The sequence below is a fragment of the Acanthaster planci genome, linkage group LG06, assembly GCF_054643075.1.
Source record: "Acanthaster planci isolate LZ-2023a linkage group LG06, COTS_SCS, whole genome shotgun sequence".
NCBI classification, from domain to species: Eukaryota; Metazoa; Echinodermata; class Asteroidea; order Valvatida; family Acanthasteridae; genus Acanthaster; species Acanthaster planci.
The window spans coordinates 9,571,228-9,595,073 of record NC_141782.1 but is presented as its reverse complement, the minus strand read 5'-3'; the positions used below and the strand labels follow the sequence as shown (position 1 = coordinate 9,595,073).

Here is a 23,846-nt window from a genome sequence, read left to right as displayed (position 1 = left end):
AGACTTCAACCTCTTCAGCAACTGCACAAGGCTTTCGCTTGATTGTACAACGTTGGTCAACAATATACGTTCAAGTAGATTTCAGGTATTTTTGCAGGTGTAGGCTTTTCGACAACTGCATAGGCCTATGCTACAGATTTTTCACGGAAAATCTGTGGTATGAGGAACTTGAAGTGTTGGTGGTGAAAAAAAGGCCGGTGGTGAGAGAAAGAGATGTGGGGCATCTACAAACCTGTTTCCTATAATCACACCCACCAGGATAACCTCAAAAGCACTTCGCCGTGAAATGAGTCTATTTAATCTTAATACTTTTATGAGAACAAAAATTAAATACGACGAGCATCTTTCTCTATTCGAAACTGTTGTAATATTCCGGGTTCAGCTGTAATAATTAAACCAGCTTATAATGATTTGCGCCTGACCCGTGAACTAAACTCACGCTCATTGGTTTATCGGAGTATCGTACCATGAGAGGCAACGGAACAAAGCTATCATCAGAGATTATCCCCGTGTTTGCTATTTCACCCGGCAAAGAACTCCATCTGAACTTTGGTCAGCAAGCCCAGCTAGCTACAAGTTATCTTTGTGTCACTTGGGTGACGATACCACGGCGGTATAGATGCTAGGTTTAGTCATCACCAAGGTTGCAACGCCACAGGACTGTTTTTCTCTGCTAGGATTCGTATCATTTCAAGTTACAGACTCATTGAATTTTAGCAGTGCATTTGTTTGTTCAGTGGCTGTTACAGGGCTGACGTGAAGGATGGTCCAGCTTGGTCAAAGAGGTGGCCAGGGAAGCCTTGTCTTAGCCCTTGTCGTTCTCGGCTTGCTTATGATGCGGGTAAGTCGTTGGGACATGAATATTTTCCTATGATCAACCAATATGGGCGTGGTTACATTTTAGAAAATTTACATGGTATAAATTTCAATTATTGTAAACAACAGTGCCATTTTTATCATAGTCAACAACACAAATACATTTGCACAGCAGGATTTGAATGTGAGCTTTATTCAGTCTTTAATACTGGGACGGACACTTCGTTTCAATCAGACTTACTTATTCCTACGAATAGAAATTAGAATTTGTTGTAAATAAACTGTCATTAAACCTTTAAAAGGAAACGAGAGAGAAGACCTTGAATAATTTCCATTAAATAATTTGATAGTTTCACAATAAATGTGTTGATAGTATGTTCTTTTTCATTTCTTCCCTCCAAATTCAGTCTGCCGCTGATTCTCAGATTCACCAGGAAGGTTACTGCGTTATGTACGGAAAATGTACAAATTCGTACAACTGCGCGAACAACATCCTCGCACCTCCGGTCAGTGAGGGCAATCATGCGACCCTCCTGGCTCAAGTCTGTCCGCACCTCGCTGGCAGCACGGAAGCCTGTTGCGACGTGGAACAGCTCGATGCGCTGAACGTCTACCTGGCAAAGAGCCTCGGTGTCTTGAATCGCTGCCCCTCCTGCGAGGCTAATCTCCGCCGTTACCAATGCGAGCTGGCCTGCGGCCGCGATCAGAGCGTGTTCGTCGAGGTGGTGGACACGGTCGAGGTGGTTCCCGGTGGAGGCCAGCCGAATAGCACAGCCGTGGAGAAGGTCCGGTTTTACGCCACCCAGCAGTGGGCAGACGATACGCTCAGGTCGTGTCGGTACGTGTTCTTCCCATCTGCCAACCGGCCGGTGATTGACATCAATTGCAATGGTTTCTCCGCCGAGCAGTGTGAGCCTGAAGTGTGGATGGATGCAATGGGGAATCCCGCTAACAAGATCGCATCGTTCACCACAGACGTGGTACTAACAGACAAGGTTGATATACCGGGTATGAAACCCTTAAATCCAACAGCGCTCTCGTGTGCCGAGCCGGCATCAGCAGACGGGTCTGCGTGCAGCTGTCAGGACTGTCCAGATGCCTGCCCGGCCGGTATCAAACCAACCATCCCACCGACGCCTGAGCCATTCACCGTAGCCAACATAGATGGCATCATGTTCATCGTTATCGTCTCGTTCTGCGGCTTCACTGTCATATTCCTGGCCGGCTTACTCCTGTACCACTGTAGGAGGTCACCCTCGGCGGACCCTGAGGGAGAGGGCAGTGACAAATCGGAGAGGAAAACGCCACAGATTACTAACGATGACGTCAGCTGCTTCGAACGCATCGGTAAGATCTACGACGACGCCTTGCGTCAATTCTTTACCAAACTCGGCACCTTCGTTGCCACCTATCCAGTCTCCATCCTGGTGATAACAATCGCTATAGGCGTTCCTCTAAGCATTGGCTTCGTTTTCTCTGACATCACTACGGATCCCGTAGAACTCTGGTCTGGCCCACAAAGCCGAGCCCGCACGGAGAAGGTATATTACGAGAAGACCTTCGTACCGTTCCAACGCACTGAGCAACTCATCATCACAGCAAATCCAGCCAAATACAGTAAAACACAATACAAGCCCTATAACTCCAACGAGACACTAACCTTTGGCTCGGTCTTGAACATAGAGGTTCTCGAGAAGGTAAGATTCAGATCCTTGTTATTGTCGACAGCAGGGTAACTGTTTAAAAACTAGAAGCAGTTCACAGAATGCCCTATTTGGAAAAAAAAATGAAATGCCCCAAATTTGAGAATTTTGAATATGAAGTGGAAAACTGTCGTCATAATAGTGGAGCTTTTTTCATTTCTGCTCAGATTTGACTTGCTTTATATGCTGTAATCAATATAGGATGTTGATAAATATGAGGTATGAATCATTTTTAATCTTAGAATTTTCATTCTTGGCTCACTTCACGCACGTACAATAAATCAAAAGGCAAAGGCTAATAAATTAACTGTCAAGAAGCAACCTTCATCGGAGATCGTCCATTTTCCTTTACGTATTTGCTCGTTTCGTATGTACAAAAGAGAAGGAGGCAATCCACGGCACACCCGTATCAAAGTTCACTTCAGAGCAATAGTGGCACAGGAAAAACTAGTGGCATTATCCAAAAAAAATATTTAAAAAAACAAAGACGGTAATGCTATAAGGCGAACTGCTTGCATAATCATTTTGCCTCACACGTTTTTCTTTCTACAATAGTCTTCTGTTTTTCAACTAGTGGTTGGTAAACTATGATCGACCGTCAGCACAAAAGAAAAAAGTCAAGAAGTACTAAAAACGTATGCAGATATCAATACGCTATGAAAATATGACGCTCTTTCAAAGCAATGAGACAAAAGAAGAATGTAAGGGAAAACCTAACTTCAACTAAGGGTGATATCTCTGAACACTTTGGGTCATCGCACAAGTAGCGGGCGATGTGAGAAAGATTAAATTAAAGATTTTTTAAAACAATTTCACCTGACAGATTTTGGATGTTCAGAAACATCTGCAAAACATGAAAGTCAATCGGACTTTAGATAATGGTGGAGTTGAGGAGATGTCCCTAGCCGATATTTGTTGGGTGCCGGTAACCATATTCCCTCCTCCCATGACGTGTGCCATCACTAGCCCTCTTCAGTGGTTTCAAAGCAATTACGACACACTGCAGGAAACAGCCATGTCGGATGATGGCCAGCCGCAGGATTGGCGGGATCATTTCTTATATTGCGTGCGGTAAGATAGGCCTATTATTTTACTGTGTAACACATTATAAGATGGCGCAAGCGTGTTTCTGCACATCCTGTCGAAAGTTCAAAATGATCGCCCTCATTGTGCATTGTGGGCGAGTCGACCAGTGCATATCTGTGAGTTTGTCTCGCCATATTTCCACCCTGTGTAAGGTCGAATGATTTTTCACAAAATTGTATGCAAAGGAGCATTTCGCTCGTTCCAGAACGAAAGAACCACGGGTTTCTCAGCCTAACCCTGTGGATACTGCCGCAACTGCTGCACCGTACAGGTGCACGCGTACATGCGACTTGGAATTTTTGGATGAGTTTTGGTAACCAATATGGAACTTTTCCAGTCGTTGGTTGAGCGCTTCAGCGACCCGTCTTCGATAGCAGCTCCGACTGCTGGTGCAGCTCACGATATTTGATGTAAGAAACAATGAATGTTCATGAATGTTGAACCGCGCTATTTTTCAGAAAACGTCTATTCAATAGTGAGGGACTAAATGAATTTAAACCGTCGTAGAGTCAGAGGAAAATTTAATCAAGCCTCCCCAGCGCCCTGTACCTAGGCTTAGAACACTCTCCTTAACATACTGTCCTGTTCTTTGTAAATCCGAACCCAGACACAGCAGGAAGATCAATGTCTTTAAGGGATAAGAAAAATCATTTTCAAAGATGTGTCTGCACTTTTTGAGATAATAATAAATTTAAAAAAACCACTCCCACACATTAGTAAAGTGAAAACAAAACACTCCCAAAACAAAACGAGCCATTTTGTGCAAATTGAAAAAGCGTAGTGGTTAATTTTCCCCCCATCCTCATTACTTCCAGGAATCCACTGGCTTTATCTGACGGTACAAACCTCAACATTCCACTGGGATGTATCTCAGAGTTTCTGGGTCCTAGCTACCCCTTTGTCGTACTCGGAGGTTACGAAACGACTGAAGAAGGTGGGTCCACAATACTCGACAAGCAGGAACGTAGCAAGGATTTTTAAAAATCTTTTTCGCGCCCGTTGTAAAATTGAATTTCCCTCTCGTTTAAAGGTTAAAGAGACAGGTAAGATAAACTGTAGTAGTCAGCTTGGAGATGTATTTGTGGCACAGTGTTCAGTGTACTGTATTTATTATCAATGATCACAAACCTGGGTTATGCTCTTATAATGAACCGTTTTCATCGTTCCGGCTTGCTTCTACCGGCATCTCGAGTTTTCACCTATCTTGGTAGAAAAAGAGTTTCTATTATGGATAAAAAAAGTACCTCCGTGTTTAGACTACAATATCCTACTAGCTCCCCACTCAAAATCTGGTACCTGGTTTTCCATATAAAATGCCAAGTGTCGACTGAGGATTTTCTGTTTGACTTTTAAGTATGAATGGTAAAATATAATTGAGGCTGTAAAAGTAGAAAGGCTGTGGTCTACCACGATTGCTGTCGAGGTATTTGGGTGTTGGTTTGGACGTAGGTGTATTCCTCTGCATATTACAGGAGAGCCATTGTATCACACTGCCGAGGCTGTTATGGTTACGTATGCCGTCAACAACTACCGCGACGACGGCGAAGATCTGCAGTTCAAGAGGTCAGTGAAATGGGAGGAGGAAGCAATGAAGTACATCGAAGAATACATGGCTGAAAATGACGACCTCATCATTCGGTATATGATGGAGGTAAGTGTATATACGAGGCATAAAATGCGACTAAACAATTCACATACAACTTTATGATTTAGAAGCCATGCCAATCGAGTGTCTTCGCTGGCTTTCAAGAATGAAGATATTAAACGAAAAAAAAACGGAGTTAATCGTGCAAAATTTTCGACATAAGAATTGACCATTTTGTTATGGAACCCAAGTTTTCTGTCAGATTCATTCGAGGGAAATACCAACCTTCAAGAGAGCTTGGAGACGATTAAAAGTTTTGTACTTCCGACTTTTGAAATCGTCATCTTATCTTATTTAGACTTGCAATTGTGGTTAGATGGGGTGGGATGTTTTGGCCTGAGGAAAGTAAACGGTATGCACTAACAAGTTTGGCTAAGCAAAGTCAGAGTGCCAACAAAGAGCACTGTGTGAAATACACCACTTGGAACTGGTTCTCTCTGGCTTTTTACTCGAAACTCACATGTACTTAGCAGTCATTTCTTCTCAGAGGTCTATGACATTGGACCTGACTGATTCATACATGGATTACAGGTTTATTTTTCCTGTCTGTTGGCAGCGTTCTATCGAGGATGCCCTGATTGAAAGCAGTCAGGCAGACATAGTGACCATCATCATCAGTTACCTGGTCATCTTTGCTTACATCGCTGTTGCTCTTGGTGAATTCAGCACATTCAAACGTATCTTTGTAAGTTAATATACTGACCACACAAGAACAAACGTAATTCTTAAAAAAAAACCTGTACAATAAAAATTGCCCTGAATTTGTTCTGACTTTCCAAGCAGCTCAATAATTCCTCTATTTCAACTCAAATATCAGCAAAAAGTACCTTCCTGAGAGCTTAAATGAACTATGTTTTAAATCTGCTGTACATATCTGAGACAACACAGAGAATGAAGTTTTGGATTCTCTAGGATTTGGACCTAAAGTCTTCTTATAACAGAAAAAAAATAAAATCAAAAAGAAAAAGACACCAGTTGCTCCACATTTACTCCTGGTCCTTTCGGAATTAACCAAACCTTTAAGCACTGCAGGGCCTCTGCTTTTCAAACGCCCGCAAGGAATAAATACCAACTTGGCTCAGATGAAACCAACCCTGCAAAAAAACCCAATGAAATGCAATACCACACTGCGGTGTCCCTTAAAGTAGCAATGTAGTAGATGAATATTTTTCCAATTAACATCAACCTGCTCTCCGGCACCAGGAAATACTCCAACCTTTTTTGTTACTCTTAAAATCACTTGCCTCCATTTTTGTCTCAGATTGATTCCAAGATCACGTTGGGTCTAGGAGGAATCTTTGTGATTTTGCTGTCTGTGGTAATGTCCCTGGGTATCTATGGTTATCTCGGCATAGCAACCACTCTAATCATCATCGAGGTGGTGCCCTTCTTACTTCTTGCTGTCGGCGCCGACAACATCTTCATTCTGGTGCTGGAATACCAGGTACGCCCCCTTGCATTGTTTTGATTTCTCATGTTGTGTACCAAGACTTACCATCCCCATTCCCTAAACTTGGGCACTTGGATTTCGCACTGTTTTAATGAATGCAGGCAAGGCTGTTGAAGTTCAGTGCCTACTGCTCGACATCATGCTTGATGCTCTTACTTTAACTACAAAGAACGTGTCGACAGTTTTTGCACATCAGTACTTAGCTGCAGTAGATTCCGACAGCTCCCTAGCTAGTAACAGTACGTCAGGGGTTTAGGGGCTTTAAGGGTAACTTTCTGAACAAGACTCGGCAAATCAATCACAAATTTAGTTTTGACCAAATTATATTTGAACACTTATGTAACTCACAATCAAAACAAGCAACTTGTTACAAGCAGGAATGTTTTAAAGCATTCATTCCTTCTACAGTAATCTAAATTTTATGAGTTTAATACTTTTATTAATGTTGCTGCAGCGTGACATCAGACGACCCAAGGAGACCAGAGAGCAGCAGATAGGTCGTGTCCTGGGCAAAGTTGCTCCTGGAATGCTCATGTGTGGACTCTCAGAGTCTATCTCCTTCTTCCTTGGTACGACATAAGAGTTTTGACAGATAAGATAATAGTTTTGCCGTAAACTTTGTCCCTTTTTCACTGCACTCTCTAAGATGTCCTTATGTAGGATATGATAATGTTTAGGTTCAAACTGCATGTACGGTATGAGCAAATCAGTTTGATACGACACATGCAAAAAAATTTTACTATGTGGGCTCAATCAATTTTACTTCCATTGAAAGAAATTTTTACAAAGATCAACGCAATAAAAAAATCACTGTGTTGTTTTCAGTATGTCCCCTTTTTAATACAAGGCATTACTCATCAATCTGTCAAAAATCCATAGTTTCTCAAATGGTTATCATTTTTAGAAAAGGGGGTATACTGTAGTAAAAAAGAATGCACTTTCGGGGGGGGGAGGAAGAACAACATTGTAACGATAAAACCGTGTCAGCAATTTTGGCTTTCAATTTGAAAAACATGAGCACTTATGTTCAACCCGTCATATTCATTATTTTGATTTTAAACAAATCAAACATGTATTCTTGCAAATTGTCTTCTGGTGCTTGCATAATCTTGTACTCACAAACAACTACACCCTCACAAACAGCATTGACTTAGAGTGTGACCATGGTTACTTGTCCCTAGGTGCACTGACTGACGTTCCTGCCGTCCAGACTTTTGCTCTGTATGCCGGCTTGGCTGTTCTGATCGACTTCCTTCTTCAAATCACAGCATTTGTGGCTCTCCTCTCTCTTGATCTGAGGAGACAAGAGGTGAAGAACAAAATTCATTATTTTCCATTATTGGCTCTGTGCAATGACAGTTGAGGGCACAGTGTGTGATCTTTGAAAGCTACTCACTGTGTAATCTTAATTTGCACATTTAAAGGCAAAATGAAAATTAGAGCACCAGTCACAAGCAACATACACACCGTGACTTTTTGGGTGGTAATCTGTCTGGCCATGCAGACATTCTGTGCAAATCTCCCCAGCTTACCAGATCAATGGAATGGGCCCCAGGTTTATATGTACAAGCAACAAAGTCAAGAATTGCATCTGAATAATGCACCAATAACAACATGGAGGCAAACTATGGACAAGTGTATTTTTCTTGGAGGCTAACTCTCACTGATTAACCTGCATTAAACCAACCAACTACAGCACCTGGCAAATTTGGCAAATGCAGGCCCCAGCCATTATTTCTTTTTGTGGAGCTTTGATAACTTAATCATGCTAATTAAAAAAGAAAACCGTGTATAAACTTTGCACAGTGTTGGGTTGGGGTCACAGCATCATTTGTTTCCCGAAGAAGAGGATAAAGCACTCATCATCGAACTGACAAACCATCCACAATGAAAATGTTAAGATGATTGTAAGCAAATAGAAAAGTTTCAAACCCTTTCCCCACTACTTTTTTTCCGAGGGAAGGGGGGAGGGAATCATCACCCTCACTCCTCTCTTTTATGATGTCTATGCACGGATAGGGTGAATTCAAGGTTCCTAGAATGCAGCATGCCACAACTTGAAAGCAGGGACATTGATTGGGTTTTTGTCTATACATTTCTTTCTTTTCTTCTCCCAGAGTGGTCGTATGGACATCCTCTGTTGTTTCCCTCCTTGCAGCAAGAGCCGCATCGTCAGGCATCCAGGCTTCATTCAGGTTTTCTTCAAGAAGTTCTACTGTCACTTTCTGCTCAACAAGTTTGTGAAGCCAATTGTGGTAGGTCACGGACCCAGAAATTCGGCCTACCAGTTCACAAATCATCATCAATTAGATCTGTCGGTTTTACTGATTTCAACAAATGCGGAATATACATTTCTAAAGCCAAGGCATGATATCCGAAATATCTGTATAAAAATCAGGCAGAGAGGACTAATAAACCGCAGAACACTGTCTCTTTAAATTGATACACAATCAAAAGAATAAGGTCCTCTGCTATTCTAAAAGTCTTCAGTATTTTTCTTAATTTGAATTGTGAGAATCCCGGTTTTTTTAAATTTTGTAGAAAAAGATATTTCAAATATCCAAGGAAGGTTAAGGCTGTCAATTTAAACTACATTTACCGAAATTACATAATTAATACTTTCGATGAGAATAAGCCTGGGTATCACCAATCACAAAAGAATGAAAATGCATTTACTGAAATGTTGATTTTTGGTAAGATCTGATTTAATAGTACTCACATTTTCTCCACATTTTTATTGCAGTTTTTAGGATTTATAGCCGCCTTTCTGACTTGTGGACTACTAACATTAAAGCTACCAGTTGGTTTAGAGCAGGAAATACCTGTCCCAGATGTAAGTAAAATCAATATTTTTTCGCAAATTAATGTTTGTGAAATGTGCCCTCACAACAGTGGATGTAGACTGGTTGCCTATACAAAGTGGAACCCACGACGTGATGTCACAGAAAATGAAGTCCAAGTAAGGCACAGACTTTCATGTACATCATGCGACCAACTGTGGTGTAATTGGGGAGGGGAGCAGTTGTGACCCCTCCCCCATTTGCAATTTTTGTCATCAAACTGTCTTCACTGGCCACTTGTGTAATTTTCACATAAAGAGGCTCCACCAGTTTTTGAGTCTCCAGGGAACCTCTTTAGGGATGAGGGTTATTTTCTCTTGTTTCATTGTCTACTGATAAAATTCCTTCCATTTAGATTGGTCTAGTGATACCTGTGGTGGCAGTCAGACAAAAGCTGTGCCCATGACACCCCCGAAACAATGTGGTATCATACATAAATAAGATTAGTGACAATGTTATGGACATCAGAGAGTAATGCGAATGTCAGGGCTCCAAACATGATGAAAGAACAGAGGGAACAGAAAGAAAATCATTAGGAAAACCAACCAGCAGCCTTTTTGTTATTGCTTTCTCTCCTCCAGAACCACTACCTCCTAGACTACTTTGATTATGTTGAGAAGTACCTCTCCGTTGGCCCACCAATGTATTTTGTTATCAAGCATGACAAACTCGACATGACAAGGGCTGAGGATCAGAATCTAATATGTGGCAGCTCTGGGTGTGATCCTAAATCGCTGGCACAACAAGTCTTCTATGCAGCCCAGATTAAAGAATAGTAAGTTAGACCAGACATGAAGCCACAGCCAAATTAGATATATCCATGCCTCTAGTCACAAGAAGCAATCACTCATGGCATTGTATCAAGAATAGGACACAGTGGCTTAAAAAAAGACTTTGGTGACAGGCTTAATATGTGGTGACATCCACAAAAACAACCTAAGCCCAATTAGATGCTGGGATGAAAGATAAGCATGTTCCGTATATCATGAAAGTCTCTTGACCCCTGCATTAGAGCACCACAACATGTTGCAGTGCAGAGTGATACCAATGGAATTCTATGTGCTCTATCCTGTGAAGAAAAAGTGGTTGGAGTGAACAAACTTGGGCATAATCTCATGGAGCCGCTAGGTACATTGCCTAGCCAAGTTTTTGTGCAAAGCAAAAAAAAAAAAAAAAGAGTAAAGAACTAGTCTCTAAGAATTCCTGTAGCATGGCATTTTGTCTTTTACCCATTTTTTTTTGCTTGGTAAGTATTTTCTTTGCTAAGCAGGCTTTCTGTGTTTATCATCTCTTTAAATTGGCCCTTGGTGTTTAAAATGAGGTCTGTGAACAGCGATAAGGATTAAGACCAACAACAGAGCAACCCACTGGAAGCAATGGAAAGATTCTTGTGTGGACTGGGAAAGTTTCAACTGCCCGAAAACTATCCCCTAAAAGTGATTTAAAAAAAGCAACTAAGCATCAACGCTGTCATCCGTACACTTGAAATGATACTTCAAAGCAGAGCACCTCTGAATTACTGGTATTTCCTGTTGAATATGCTTCTTTCCACAGCACAAAAATCAGTACTCCTCCGACATCATGGATTGACGATTACTTCGACTGGTTGAATCCAAGCACAGTGGACACCTCCTGCTGCAAGTTGTATTCAAAGCATCCACAAGACTTCTGCGACTTCTCCTTCTGTAAATATCCATGATAATGTTTTCTCTGATGCGATCTTCGTTAGAATATACAGTCAGGCATTATGGGGTGAATAGGAATTGAAATCCATAACATGTGTATGTAAGAAATAGAATTCAGAAAACATCCTGACGACATTAATGTGCAATACAAACGGTTAAATGTCCTAGGACGAACTAAAAATTTCCCTTTATATTTTCATTTCTGCAGTATTTGTAAAAGTGATAAATCCATACTGTTTCAATATAATAAAGGTCATCATAGAAAAGTGTACTTAACTTTTCAGCCGTGAGCTTTCACCTCAAATTAAACAGTATGAATGAAACCACACATTTACAGAGTACAAACTGTGCCATGAAATAATTGACACACTTTGCCGAATCTTGCAGTTGAGCCGTGTGAGATGTGTCTACCACTCGACCAGAAAGGAATTCGACCGACTGGCAAAACTTTCCAAACCTTACTACCATTCTTCATTGATCACAATCCAGGAGTGAACTGTCCTAAGGGGTAAGTTAGATTCAATGCTGGCTTCACATACAACACTGAGCAATTAGCATTCAGTGTCTCTCTTTGATATGTACATGTACTATGCCAAACATGAATTAGGCAGAATAAACTGCTTTCCTTTTGGTGTGTCCAAGTCCATACATCATGATCCTGCACATGGGATCAGATCCTGCCATAATTATGGTTTTGGATCACACAAATGTGACAAGGTCTTGCACAATGAGTCTTGAAGACTTTTTTGGTAATTTAGTTTTAATTTGCATCAGATAGAGCAAATGAGCTCTTTAGGCTAACTTATCTCAAAGTTTGGCATCCTGACAAAAATGGACAATATGTGAATGAAAAACTGTTAACGGATCCCACTGACATCGTGCACGATCCTTATAAAGCCTCAAATTCAGAAGTGGCACTGAGAACTTGCAACTTACTTTGCTGGGCTGTGTTGGAAACATGCATGCTGCACTGGCTACCCAAGCTGGTTCATGCTATGTTCAGGTATCCCTATGCCTTCTGTGTTGTAGCTGGGACCAACTTGGAGCACTTGTTTGCACACAAATTTCACTTGATCATTGTAAGATATTGCAGGGTCGTTTTGGACATGCTGTGCCCACGGTGGCAAAATAATGATATTCAAATTGTTAGCCAGGCCTTTCTCTGTTACCAGTGAGGCAGTGCTTGAGCACAATTTAGTTACACAGTCAGCTAGCAATTCCAGTAAGTCTTGCAAGTGCCACAGCGGTGGGATCACAGGAACATTCATGGGCAAATTTGATGTGAACTGTTGTTTGACCACTGGTCAAATACTGTCACACTTGAAAATAACTGTGCCAGATGTCACCAACCATGAACACCACAAAAGTTACTACCAATAGGAAAATGTGAGTAACAATGAGATGCTACAAACTAGTTAATATTATTTTCATGTGAATAAGTGCCTTGGAACTGATAACTTATATTGGCTGCTGATAATCAACAGTGTGACCATGCCCCAGCGTCTGAGTCCAAAATCCAAATGGTCAACTAGATGATCCTAACCATCCATCTTTCAGACAATGTCGGTCAAACTCTGGTTAACTACAGTCGTCGCTCAAACTTGCCCCATGATTGACTGCAGTTTTGTTTTTAAATTTTTTTTTCACAGAGGACGATCAGCCTATCATGATGCCTTGCACTTTACTGATGAAGCTAAAACCATTCTTGACGGTAAGATGATTTCACTTTGTGTATTACATCAGTCCAAGATATCAATCATGATGACTGTGGTGAAGAATTCCCATCTCGTATCTTTTGGCAGCTCTTTCCATCCCATTTTTATTGAAAATCATTTTGATCACACTCATGGGCTTCCAATGCAAAGATATATGTTTACAACACTTTAACCAAAAACAGTAACATTCCTGCACTCATCCGTCGATATCGATCATTAAAATCTTGAACTTAACACTCAAAATGGACGATAGCACCAGTCCATCTCATGGTGATTAATTTTGTGGCATTCCACATAAAAAGAGGTGGCATAAAAGAGACATCTGGGGACAGTTTATTGACCATTTTCCTATTCTATTTTTGTTTTACTTCAGCCAGTTACTTCTTTGCCTTCCACACTGTCCTGACACGGTCGGAACAATTCACAGCGGCGGTCAAGGAGTCAAGGGTGGTAGCTGAGCAAATCAAGATGGACTTGAAGATGAAGAGGCCCGACCTCAGTGACAACTTTGACGTCTTCAGCTACAGGTTTGTCTTGAAGTGCTTAGCCATTTTAAATTACTGGAACTTCACGTAACTATATGTTGCAGACAGCTGTGAAGTGTTACTTGTAGGCCCTGATCATAAGCTTGTCCAAGTGCTTCATTTTGTCAGTTACCCTAGGGCCGTTTTCCAATACTCAACTTTGTCTCCGTCTCAGGCTTCGCTCCAAAAACCAATCCCTGATTGTGGGCCTGAAGTGTTTAAATTACATTGGGTTACTGTAATTTTTGGCTTACTTGCATCTTATTTGATGTTCTGTGGCACTAGTAGATAGAGAGATTTCACATTAGCGCCGTCTGCGCATATCTGCATCGAAACCGAGGCTCTCTTTGTTGAACTTCATCGCGCGCACCCGCGGAGTCCACACAGTACATGGAGTATCCGGTTCTTAAGTGTAACGCCACTTCATTTTAAACCACGCCCACTGCACAAGAAACACGACCATCGCAGGTACGTTAGTCAATTGTCGTTATTTTTCTTTGGATTTTACGTGTCGAGTCATCCTGAAAGACTCTTCCACAAAAATCTTCAGCCTGAAAAGTCTGAATTTAAAATACCTTTAAGTATTTTGTGTCTTGACTCCTTACTTTCAATCGTCTGATTGTATTAAGAATTGAACCTGACACATACAGCCTCATTTCCAAACGCGGAAGTGCGCAGATCGACGCTAAAAGCGTCGTATTGGGATCCCTCTATTGATTACTGCACTTACAGCTTCAGAGTCAGCTTGTAAAACACAGTTGAAGCCTGAGACGGAGCCGAAGTTGAGTACTGGAAAACGGCCTAGCTCTACCAAGGGCTAATACCTTGCTGTCAGCATGGTCCTGTCTGTGGCTTAAATGTTTTTGCCAGTGAGTGCTGTGCTACAGTGAACATCCACAGCCATAGACTACACTGTACTTCAGAAGCAGAGCCTCCTCCACAGAAATTTCTGAAGTAAATGTACAGTGTTTTTGAGGTAGATTACCACCATGACTTATATGCATGTACATGTAAAATTCCTGGCTATTTATCACTGGACGATATGTCAGGGCCACCAGAGCATAAAATTTTAATTGTTGAAATAACAATTGTTCCTTTGTTGCAGCTTCTTTTATGTCTACTATGAGCAGTACATTGATCTTGTGGATAAAGCCATCGTCAACATCTGCATAGCGATGGTCCCCATCTTTGTCGTCAGTTTCTTTGCCCTCGGCTTTGATGTCATCTCTGCATTCTTCATTCTCATTAACATCATCATGATCATCGTTGACACTCTTGGAGTCATGTACCTGTGGGGTGTGGACTTCAACGCTATATCTCTGGTCAACCTGACAATGGTAAGTTTTGGATATGTGGTTCAGTGAGACCAGTCATGCCAGATGTCTCAAACATCTGTCATCACTCCTCCCGGATCATTGAAAAATCCATCAGTAGGTTGGTGAGGGATTTCGTAGGAATGATAACTGTACAGACTAATCACAGTAAATTTATATGAAACTAGATGCCCGGCCTTGTAACTTTAAGCACAAAGAATGTACAATTAGATTCTTACACAGTGGAGGATTTCGGAGGATCCGGGAAGGTGCTCACTAACAATGCCTGAAGCAATTAAGGTTACCAAACAAGGTGGCCCATGACAACAAAGCATGACCAAATAGTGGATTCAAACCTTTATTCCAACATTTCTACTGGGTGCCAGTGCCAGAAATCTGTTTGTTCTCATTCCCACAGGCTATCGGCATGTCGGTGGAATTTGTATCTCACACAACACGTACATTCCGCATGTCTACAAAACCGACCAGGAACGAGCGAGCCAAGTACGCTCTCTACCACACAGGAAGTGCCGTGAGTACTGCTTCGTCTCTTTATCTTGCACCAGTCAATTCGCTGGGTGAAGGGACCCAATTTGGTCTGATCTATTAGGTCCCGAGCATTGTGCTACGACCAATGCGTCAGACACCACCGTTGTCATCAATGCTAGATGTTCATCTCAGCTTTTTGATGTCTATCATCCCACAACAAACAGACACACACATCATGAACGACCAGAACATTCTCATCTTCACATCCGATCTCTTTAAGGTCTCTTACCCTTAAGGCAAATAAATTCATCAATATAAAAAAATTTACAAGAAGTAATGTTTCTCTCAACAACCTTTCAGGTCCTGAGTGGGGTAGCCATGACCAATCTACCAGGTACCATTGTTCTGGTCTTTGCCACCTCTCAACTCTTTGACATCTTCTACTTCCGCATGTTCCTCACTATCACGTTGCTCGGCACGGCCCACGGAATCATCTTCCTCCCGGTTCTCCTGAGCTACTTTGGTAAGTTGATCAAAACATTCGGCTTGAAATAAAAAAGGGTTACTCCCAACATCAGGCATGCAACTTTTCCTTGGATCAGCTGATTTCCTCATTTTTTTAATTCATGATCATGCCATTGAAAATTGAAAACATGTGTAAAGTCTTGTCAAGATTGGAATTTTGTCTTTTTTCGAAGTATTACGGGATACTCAAAAATTAAACTTGTTCTTACAATTTCCAGTGAGGTGCCACATGGTCTCCATTCTTAGAAATAACAAACCGCAATGAACAATCAGATTTGACCTGGAAGTGTCCAATTTGATCCCTTTGGATAAAAAGGAATTCAAGAAATGTGGTTTAATTGCAGAAAGAATGTTTAGCAAGAAAAACATGGTAAAATTGTGTGATTTTTTCGTTGCCTATTAAGCCTTTCGCAGCATTTTCTAATCCAAGGGTTATGTCACTAAACCTGACTAAAACTGACACTGACCCAAAGAAGTTGATGAACCTTCGAGTGTACAGCATAGAGGGGTGCGGGGGGGGGTGTGTTAAATCCAGAAAATAGTTCCATATGTATTATATGACAAATCAGTTACGAATGGCTCCAATCTATTTCAAAGACAACAACCAGACCTCTGGCTTAACGCGACACTCTCTTTTTCTGCTCACAGGTCCACCAGTGAACAAGGCCCAGCTGCTGTATGAACAGGATGAAGAGCGCAAAAAGCTCCTGGTTAGGCCCACCAAGCAAGAAGAGGCTGGTGAGACTAACATGTATGACAACACTGCACTGAGCAGCGATGAACTGAACGACCAGCCCCCTCCGTACATGTACACCGTCCCCCACGATGAGGTGGGGGTCCAGACCAGTCCAGGTCTGAAGAGAAAGATGACCAAGGAGGACAAGGAAGGCAGAGTTACGGATGATGGTCCAGTTGATCAAGCTACTGATTTGTGAATTAAGTTTCTACCAAAGTGTAAAATGGACATGCAAACCAAATGTTGTGATTCGTAGCATAGATAGTTTCTTTTGTTTGAATGGAAAAATGACCAATGAAGACAGTTGGAAGTAACGAGGCAAGAAAATGCAAACGGGAGAACTGACTCTGTCATGAAAGCTTTTGGCTGGAGATGACTATGCTGCATTTGAATCTGTTATCTAGACCTAGGTCTAGGTCTTCACTCCATAGGAAATGTGTGAAAATGCGCAGACAATAGACCTAACCGTAGCTCTGGAAGCCCGTTTTCGGACATGGCCTTAATATGAAAAAAAGCTAACTGATAAATAACAGAGGCTGCAGGGCCTTTAGAAATTTTTCACTTCTTCAACTTGCCTTACACGTATACATCCAAGTTGGAAGAATCATACAAACTTTTGCTAGTAATTTACAGTAGAGATATAGGTTGTTTTCTATGTACATATATCTGGGCGTTTTCTCTGAGTAAATATCATGTGTTATGTTGTGTTTCTTTTGCACTATTAGATAGCAGTGGGGGAAATTTTAACATTAAAAAACTTTACATTCAAAGCACATGTTTATGATATATATTAACAAGAAGTGTCTAGCAAAGTTTTCTTATCAATTCAAAACACTTCTATGCAGCTGTGAAGAATTTTTGTTCTCACTGGAACGAACAAGAGCTTGCCCATGCTAGGTTTTGAAAAAATAGTTTGAATGATTCAAAAGTTATGTTTCTGAAATGATCATAGCATGACAGTTGAAAGTTCTTTATGTTTTCATACAATTTCACAACTTCAAGTCATAAAGTTTTCTTTCAAGAGAACTTGTCCAATACCTTCAGAAAACACTTTTCAAGCAGCACCACTCTAATGTTTTTACTTTATTAACACAGATGCACAAGTAGTGGGTTAAAGTTTTGTCATGGTGTACTTTTGTTTTTCAAGAAATCCCAGTAGTGTTTGAAGATAAAATTCAAACATTCCCTGCACTTTGACCCCTTAATGTTTTAGTAGCTAAAATATTCAAAAGCTATGCATTATCAAACTTGGTTGTGGACTAGCCTCTCAACTAAAGAGCTTTGTAAATTCAGTCCCTCATAACACAAAGGAATTTTCATGTTAACTTTGGAAATCTGGCCAGAAGCAACTGATTAATTTCATTTTTTATTCATAACAGGATATGTTTATAGGAAAAATAGTAACAACTACATTTGACTTTACATTCTATCAAAATTATGCATTTAATTATGGAAAGATGATGCAATGAGTAAAGTGATTAATATCTTTCAATGACTGAAAATCTTCTAATATAAATTATTTGCAATATTATTTACCTACAATATCACAATCCTTGTGGACTCTGTGTTCTTAACGTCTGCTATCAGGTAAAAGCAAGACAACCAATAAACAACTTCCTCAAACAATTTGCAAAATATCAATATTCATGAGACTGGCAACATTTTTGTCATCTTGGTACTGGTTCCCGGTATTCCCTACTGCTTTAACTGCAGCTAGTAAAACATGAGATGACCCATGCACATAAGAATATTCAAGAACAATGCCTTGGTGTCGCTTTGTGGTAACCAAACAGCCGGAAGAATGTTTTGAACGCCCCGCTTGACATAAGAATATGAATAATTCATGAACCTTAGGGTGTCATATAACCACTGATCTCCAGAACTCCTTGCTCCTCCTTTACTAGCCATTGCGTATTAATTTACATAAACTTTGAATATTCCTCAAGGTGATGTCACCTAGCAAGAGGTATCCTATCTGTTGGTACAGGTATGACCCACTTTGCATGAATTTGCATGAAAAGTTTGACTATTCATAAAGCTTACCACAATGTCACCTTGCCAGTGGTATTCTGAACTGCTTACAACCCGCTTTACACCAGACTTCAGAGACTGTGACTGGAAGAAAGCCGTTCTCACAAAGTCTGAGAAACCTTTCCTGTTTGCAAAATATAATTATGTGGGAGAAACTTTGATGGTAAATTTTAATTGGAGGTGACAATATGCTGCAAGAGAATTGACTAAAATGTTCAAGTCTGATTAAAAGTATAAGACAAGATGAGACTTTTAACCGCCAAGCCAAAAAAAGCAAATGAACATACAATCTATTTTTTCAAATGATATATCCAAGAACTTGGCAAAGCACAGACAAACTTTAAATACTGCCCTGTCAGAAATAAAAACTGTGCAATGTTAAAGGCAGAGCATAGGATTTACAAGATCTCAAAAATGACTGTCAAATCATCTTGAAATATCTTCATAAGTACATAATAGTGTCAGACAATCTGTGAAATCTTACTGCCAGGAATGCTGTCATTTTCGAGAAACAAGAAATTTTATTTTTTATCCAAAGATCGTCTGGATGGATCTTCTCAAAGCAGGATCTCAAAAATGAAACAAGTTCTTGGAATGATACACAAAGTAAATCATAAACCCCAATATCGGCCAATTTGGACAAATTGCAGTACATGCAAATCCCATAAACTACCTTTAAGAGTCCATCTTGCTCTCACTTCACCTGGCTGAAGCATTTATTTGTTCTTAAAGTCAAATTGTGATGGAATACATCATCAAGGGGAAAAAGGGCACTGTTCTGAAAAAGTTACAACTTCCGGTAACAGGAAAATACTTAACAATGAGAGATCAGACTACCGGCACTTCCAAAGTAGGGAAAAAATAAAATAAATAATGGTGAAAATTGAACATATGAAAATGAGCACAGGTAACCATACTAACCTGGATCGAGGAGAGAGTAGTGGCACTTAAAACCTTGCTGTAATCACCAAGACACCAACCAAAACTGACATGGAAGGAAGGGTCCTGGATTCAAACAAGAGAACCCAAATCTAATTGAACGGTATCTTGGTGGTGAAACTAACTCACTGTTGTCAGCTTGGATGGCATAATCAGTGAGGGGATTTATCCTGAACATGCTACTTTTGATGGGGGAGGGTTCCTGAGTATGTTCAACATCCAGTTTTGAGTTTGAACATCTGGGCAGATATTCATAAAGGCATGTTAAGCCTAGTTGGCTGCTAAAATGACCCCAAGTTGATAGCTAACCCTATTTGAAAGCTAAGTGACATTCATAAAACTTTGCTAAGTTTACAATGTAGTTGGTTGCTAAGTTGGCTGCTGATGTTAGAGTTGATCTGGGTGTCTCTAAGTCACTAGTTGGCAACTAAATCATTTTTGGGTTACACATTGAGCTGCGAACATGGGGGGACGTATACTTGAGCTTGCACAACTAAACCGTGCAATTCATAAAAGCTTGATAGGCCTGGTCCTAGACCCATCCAAAAGCATCACCATACCCTATTGACAGGCTAATATACATTTTCTGGTTTCTGGGTTTGAAGAGCTGCCTAATGTCCCAGCTGCATGCTTAATATATCTAGCTCCCTACTAGCTGGTAACATTCTTAGCAAGGTTTCATGAATACTAAATGAGTTGGTAACCACAGAGCAGAAAACTACAGATTTAGCAGGCTGCTGCTAAGTTACCAGGCTTTTATGAATATCGGCCCTGGTATTTTGACCCCAATTTTCTATAAATCATAAACACACATCTAAAACATATGCCTTATTTTCTAGTTAGCTGTACACTTGGAGTGAGCCACTTCCCACTGTCCAACAAGGAGCTGTTCAACAGAAACCTTTCATTTATATTCTTGTGTTTTAGACTAGAAATCTTTATATGTGAGGTTTCTTAACTTCTCCCCTGATTTTCACCTTGTAATAGACAGGCAGAGAAAACTCTTTAAGGCAGACATTGATGACTTCAACCAACTGGAGCATTTCTGGATGTCCGTATCCAACCTTCAGTCCAACAAACGACCTGTGCTTCACAGGGATATGAAATAAGAAATGGGGAAAAGATCTACACTAAAGCATCAGGATTTTGCAATCTGGTCTCACCAACGCTATCCCTCAACATTCCTCACAAGGTCTGGGAAGATTCTGAAGATTTGAGGAAGATGTAATGCTTCAGCTGATTTTTTTTGTGGGAGCAATGCCCCTTGAAAAGTTTTACAAACCACCAGTTTCTTGGGCAGTGCTAGATTTGTTCATGCTAGAAAGTTCACGGTAGAAATACCTGAGGAGCTAAGGTCAAAATAATGGGGTCTCTTTTCACGTTCTCACCTAGTCTTCTCATCATTGATGTAGAATTCCAGGTCTTGGAAACAGTAAGTGAACCCTTCCACAGAAGTAAGTCGTTGGAGCAAAGAGTCTACAAATGGGTCAATCCACTGATACTGTAAGGTCACGGTCCTAGAAATGCTAATGTGGAGGTCAGCGACTGGCTTCATGTCAACAGTAGAGGGCAGGGCACCAAGAAGATCTTCCATTACTGTCTTCAGCTGCTCTGTTATGTCCACTGTGAGGGATTTAAAAAATATGAGAAACTGGTTTAATAGTGTAATTATGGTTAATGGAGAAATGTTTTCTTAAAAACTACATGAAGTTCAGAACAAAATACTGAATGAGTTTGAAAAGAGAGAAGAACTTTCTAAAAATTTGCCTGCCAATCCAAGCTCAGAATTGTCCCCTTTAAAATTGTATGAAAATTGACAAGTCCTGTTTACATGTACCTGGAATATACACATAAGTTGCCCAGTTACCAGCAACATGCTCAAATGATCGAACTCGTCCTTCGTGATGACTACTGGAATCTTGCTGTCCTGAAGATGAATGACTCTTAGAAGGCTCTCCAAACATACCAAGTATTTCTGGCGGCAGTGATGGGAGGAGTGCGCTGGGTTTGAATCAAAATGAAATGAATCACTGATACTGAGAAGTGACTCCAGCTGTACCATGCAATGGCCTAGTCTATGAATCCCACCACTGCCACTGAAAAATGTAGCAGGGCCCTGTGAGAGTAAATCACCTCTATTGTTAGCAGGCAAACACTGGTAAAAAAAAGTAGATGCCTCAACTTCATTGCAATTGAAAATCAAGTTGAAATATTTTTGCTTAAAAAATACATGTATATTTATGTTTATTGATACCATCTTACTTAGTTAACTTTTCACACTTGTCAAGCAGCCATTTAAGACTATGAGAGCAGGAGAAACATTCTCTTTTGACTAGGCCTACACATCAATAAACACATTCTATACACTGTCCATTGACATCTTACTTTTCCCGTCGTTTTCCATTCGTTTTATGTGCTGGATTTTGAGTAAAATCTGAGAGGAAAAAAGTGACAAAAATAAGCAGAATATTGAACTGGCAAAGGCCTACTATGTGCATGTAGCTGACATGAGGGCCTAACATGTTTAAAGATGCTCAACATGTTGACTATCACCAAACTGATTAGGCCTAATAATGAAACACATATGGGGGCCCCTTGGACTACTCGAGTTATCTTCAAGCAAACTTGTGTTCTCATTCTGACTAGTCAATCCATGGCAACAGACAATGTGACATACATGAAACTGTACAGCATGATTGTGCTATTCTAACTCAACACATTGCACTACATTGACACTAAAAGCAAAATGCACATCTGCAAAATTTACTGCAAATTCAAAGGTGGGGTGTTTGCGCGCATGGGCCCATGCGCGTCAAGTTGGCTTGAAGATAAAGTCGTTATCACGTATGCACTCGTGGAACACAGAATATAGTGTATCTGTGTCTCGTATTCCACTTGGCCTTCCGATTCATGGTATACAGGACACACACTACATAACTCTGTGATCCACTTGGGTTTGTGTGATAAAGAATAGCCCACTATCATTTTGCCTACAACAAAGTTTGCAGAAATGAAACCTTCGGGTCGGCTTTCGATTTTACCCCAAACTCGCTGAAAATGGAATTTGTCCCATTCATTTGAAGTAAGGTTGTATTTTCATTTGTCACTCAGTAGTAGGTCTACAGGTATTATTATCCAGTGTTGTGATAGCTGTGTGGGATTTTTAACACTTTGTGACTTTTGTACTGATGGCCAACCATACTTTTAGCAGCCATAAAACACGATTGTGACATCAAAAGAGTTGACACTATCCGCCTTGAGCAGAAGCATCCCCTCAACTGTTGAAAAGAGCCATGTTGGGGGGTAAATAGTGCTCATTTTCGTTGGCAGTGATGAAACCGTACACATATGTACATGTATGTGTGCTTTTCATAGTCGTTTGTGAACCAGTGAAGCGCAGTTCCTATCAAAGCCAGGGAGCCTGAGCTGCATTGCTAAGGAAATTGTGCCCTCTCTTGGTCCAGCTAGGGGCTATTTACACAGAGTAGACTGTGTGGATAGTCGGAAAAGGAGGTCACGGCTCACGCACGTAGAATGATGTGTGTCACATGATATGGGACAGCATGGACATCCGGGAGTTTCACAAAAATGTAGGTAGCAACCACACTGTGCCGCTGAAAACAACTGCAACAAGCACACACGTATGTACTGATCAAAAGAAAGATTGTGTAACCCGATCCTCGCACTGGCTGGTGCATGCGTATGTTGCCGTGGTCCTTGTTTTCACCGGTGCAGTACCTGCCATTTTTCAAAAATCCCAGATATCCGCGCTGCCCCATACACTACAGGCCTATGTGTCATGCTTATCATGTTTATAAATTATAGGCCTAGGCCTTAAAGTTTTAAATGTTAGCATAAATCAAAATGTGGGTTGCACGTGTGAAGTCATGAAAGTGTACACTGTACACGTCAGTAGGCCTAGTACTATTATGCGTCCTTGAGCGATCTGAATTAGGCCCTTGCCTCCTAGGCATATGCATAATTATGTGTTATGACGCTATGTGCCTCCTTTTCCGACTTCCGACGTATGTACGTCTTACCCCCCCCCCCACAGTCTGGGGGGGTATGTAGGTCTAGGCTTTAGCATGCTACGTGTACGTGTGAGAGTCATCATGGTCATCGAGCCCTACCTTCCTCATTGTCATCTGAAGAGCTGCTGGCGTAGTCCTGAAGTGCTTGTAAACCTGACATTGTTGTGAGCGGGAAATTAAGCTTAACTCGTTCTTTTAACTTAAACCATGGAGGAAGGAACACATGCCCAACCAATCAAGGACGACACCGCCACACGCACGGTCCACGTTAGTCATTTGACATTGTTTTGTATAGCGCGACCTCTACTGATGGTTTTT

At 40.9% G+C, this 23,846-nt stretch overlaps 2 protein-coding genes across 3 annotated transcripts; one reads left to right on the top strand and one right to left on the bottom strand.

Moving 5' to 3' along the window:
• The first annotated feature begins 595 nt into the window (after nt 1-595).
• On the top strand, nt 596-18,168 carry LOC110975679 (NPC intracellular cholesterol transporter 1-like). Its single transcript, XM_087138108.1, has 20 exons — nt 596-841; nt 1,224-2,513; nt 3,343-3,590; nt 4,421-4,539; nt 5,078-5,256; nt 5,807-5,935; nt 6,512-6,694; nt 7,155-7,269; nt 7,882-8,009; nt 8,818-8,955; nt 9,444-9,533; nt 10,122-10,315; nt 11,095-11,225; nt 11,613-11,733; nt 12,875-12,936; nt 13,314-13,467; nt 14,570-14,801; nt 15,196-15,309; nt 15,627-15,789; nt 16,440-18,168. The coding sequence occupies exons 1-20, from the start codon at nt 764-766 to the stop codon at nt 16,724-16,726; spliced, it is 4,155 nt and encodes a 1,384-aa protein (XP_086994234.1). The 5' UTR covers nt 596-763; the 3' UTR covers nt 16,727-18,168.
• usb1 (U6 snRNA biogenesis phosphodiesterase 1) lies at nt 7,006-23,829 on the bottom strand. 2 transcript variants are annotated; one of them, XR_002597735.2, is made up of 9 exons: nt 23,628-23,829; nt 21,883-21,931; nt 21,335-21,498; nt 20,886-21,120; nt 20,475-20,580; nt 19,480-19,563; nt 18,571-18,682; nt 16,001-16,093; nt 7,006-7,994 (listed from the first exon to the last, which is right to left on the bottom strand). XR_002597735.2 is itself a non-coding variant. In XM_022228362.2 (8 exons), exons 1-7 carry the CDS (start codon nt 23,686-23,688, stop codon nt 18,578-18,580), a joined length of 804 nt encoding a protein of 267 aa, XP_022084054.2. In that variant the 5' UTR covers nt 23,689-23,829; the 3' UTR covers nt 7,006-7,994; nt 18,571-18,577. The 2 variants fall into 2 exon arrangements, 1 of the variants encoding a protein (XP_022084054.2); XM_022228362.2 differs by lacking the exon at nt 16,001-16,093.
• Between the last annotated feature and the right edge of the window lie 17 nt (nt 23,830-23,846).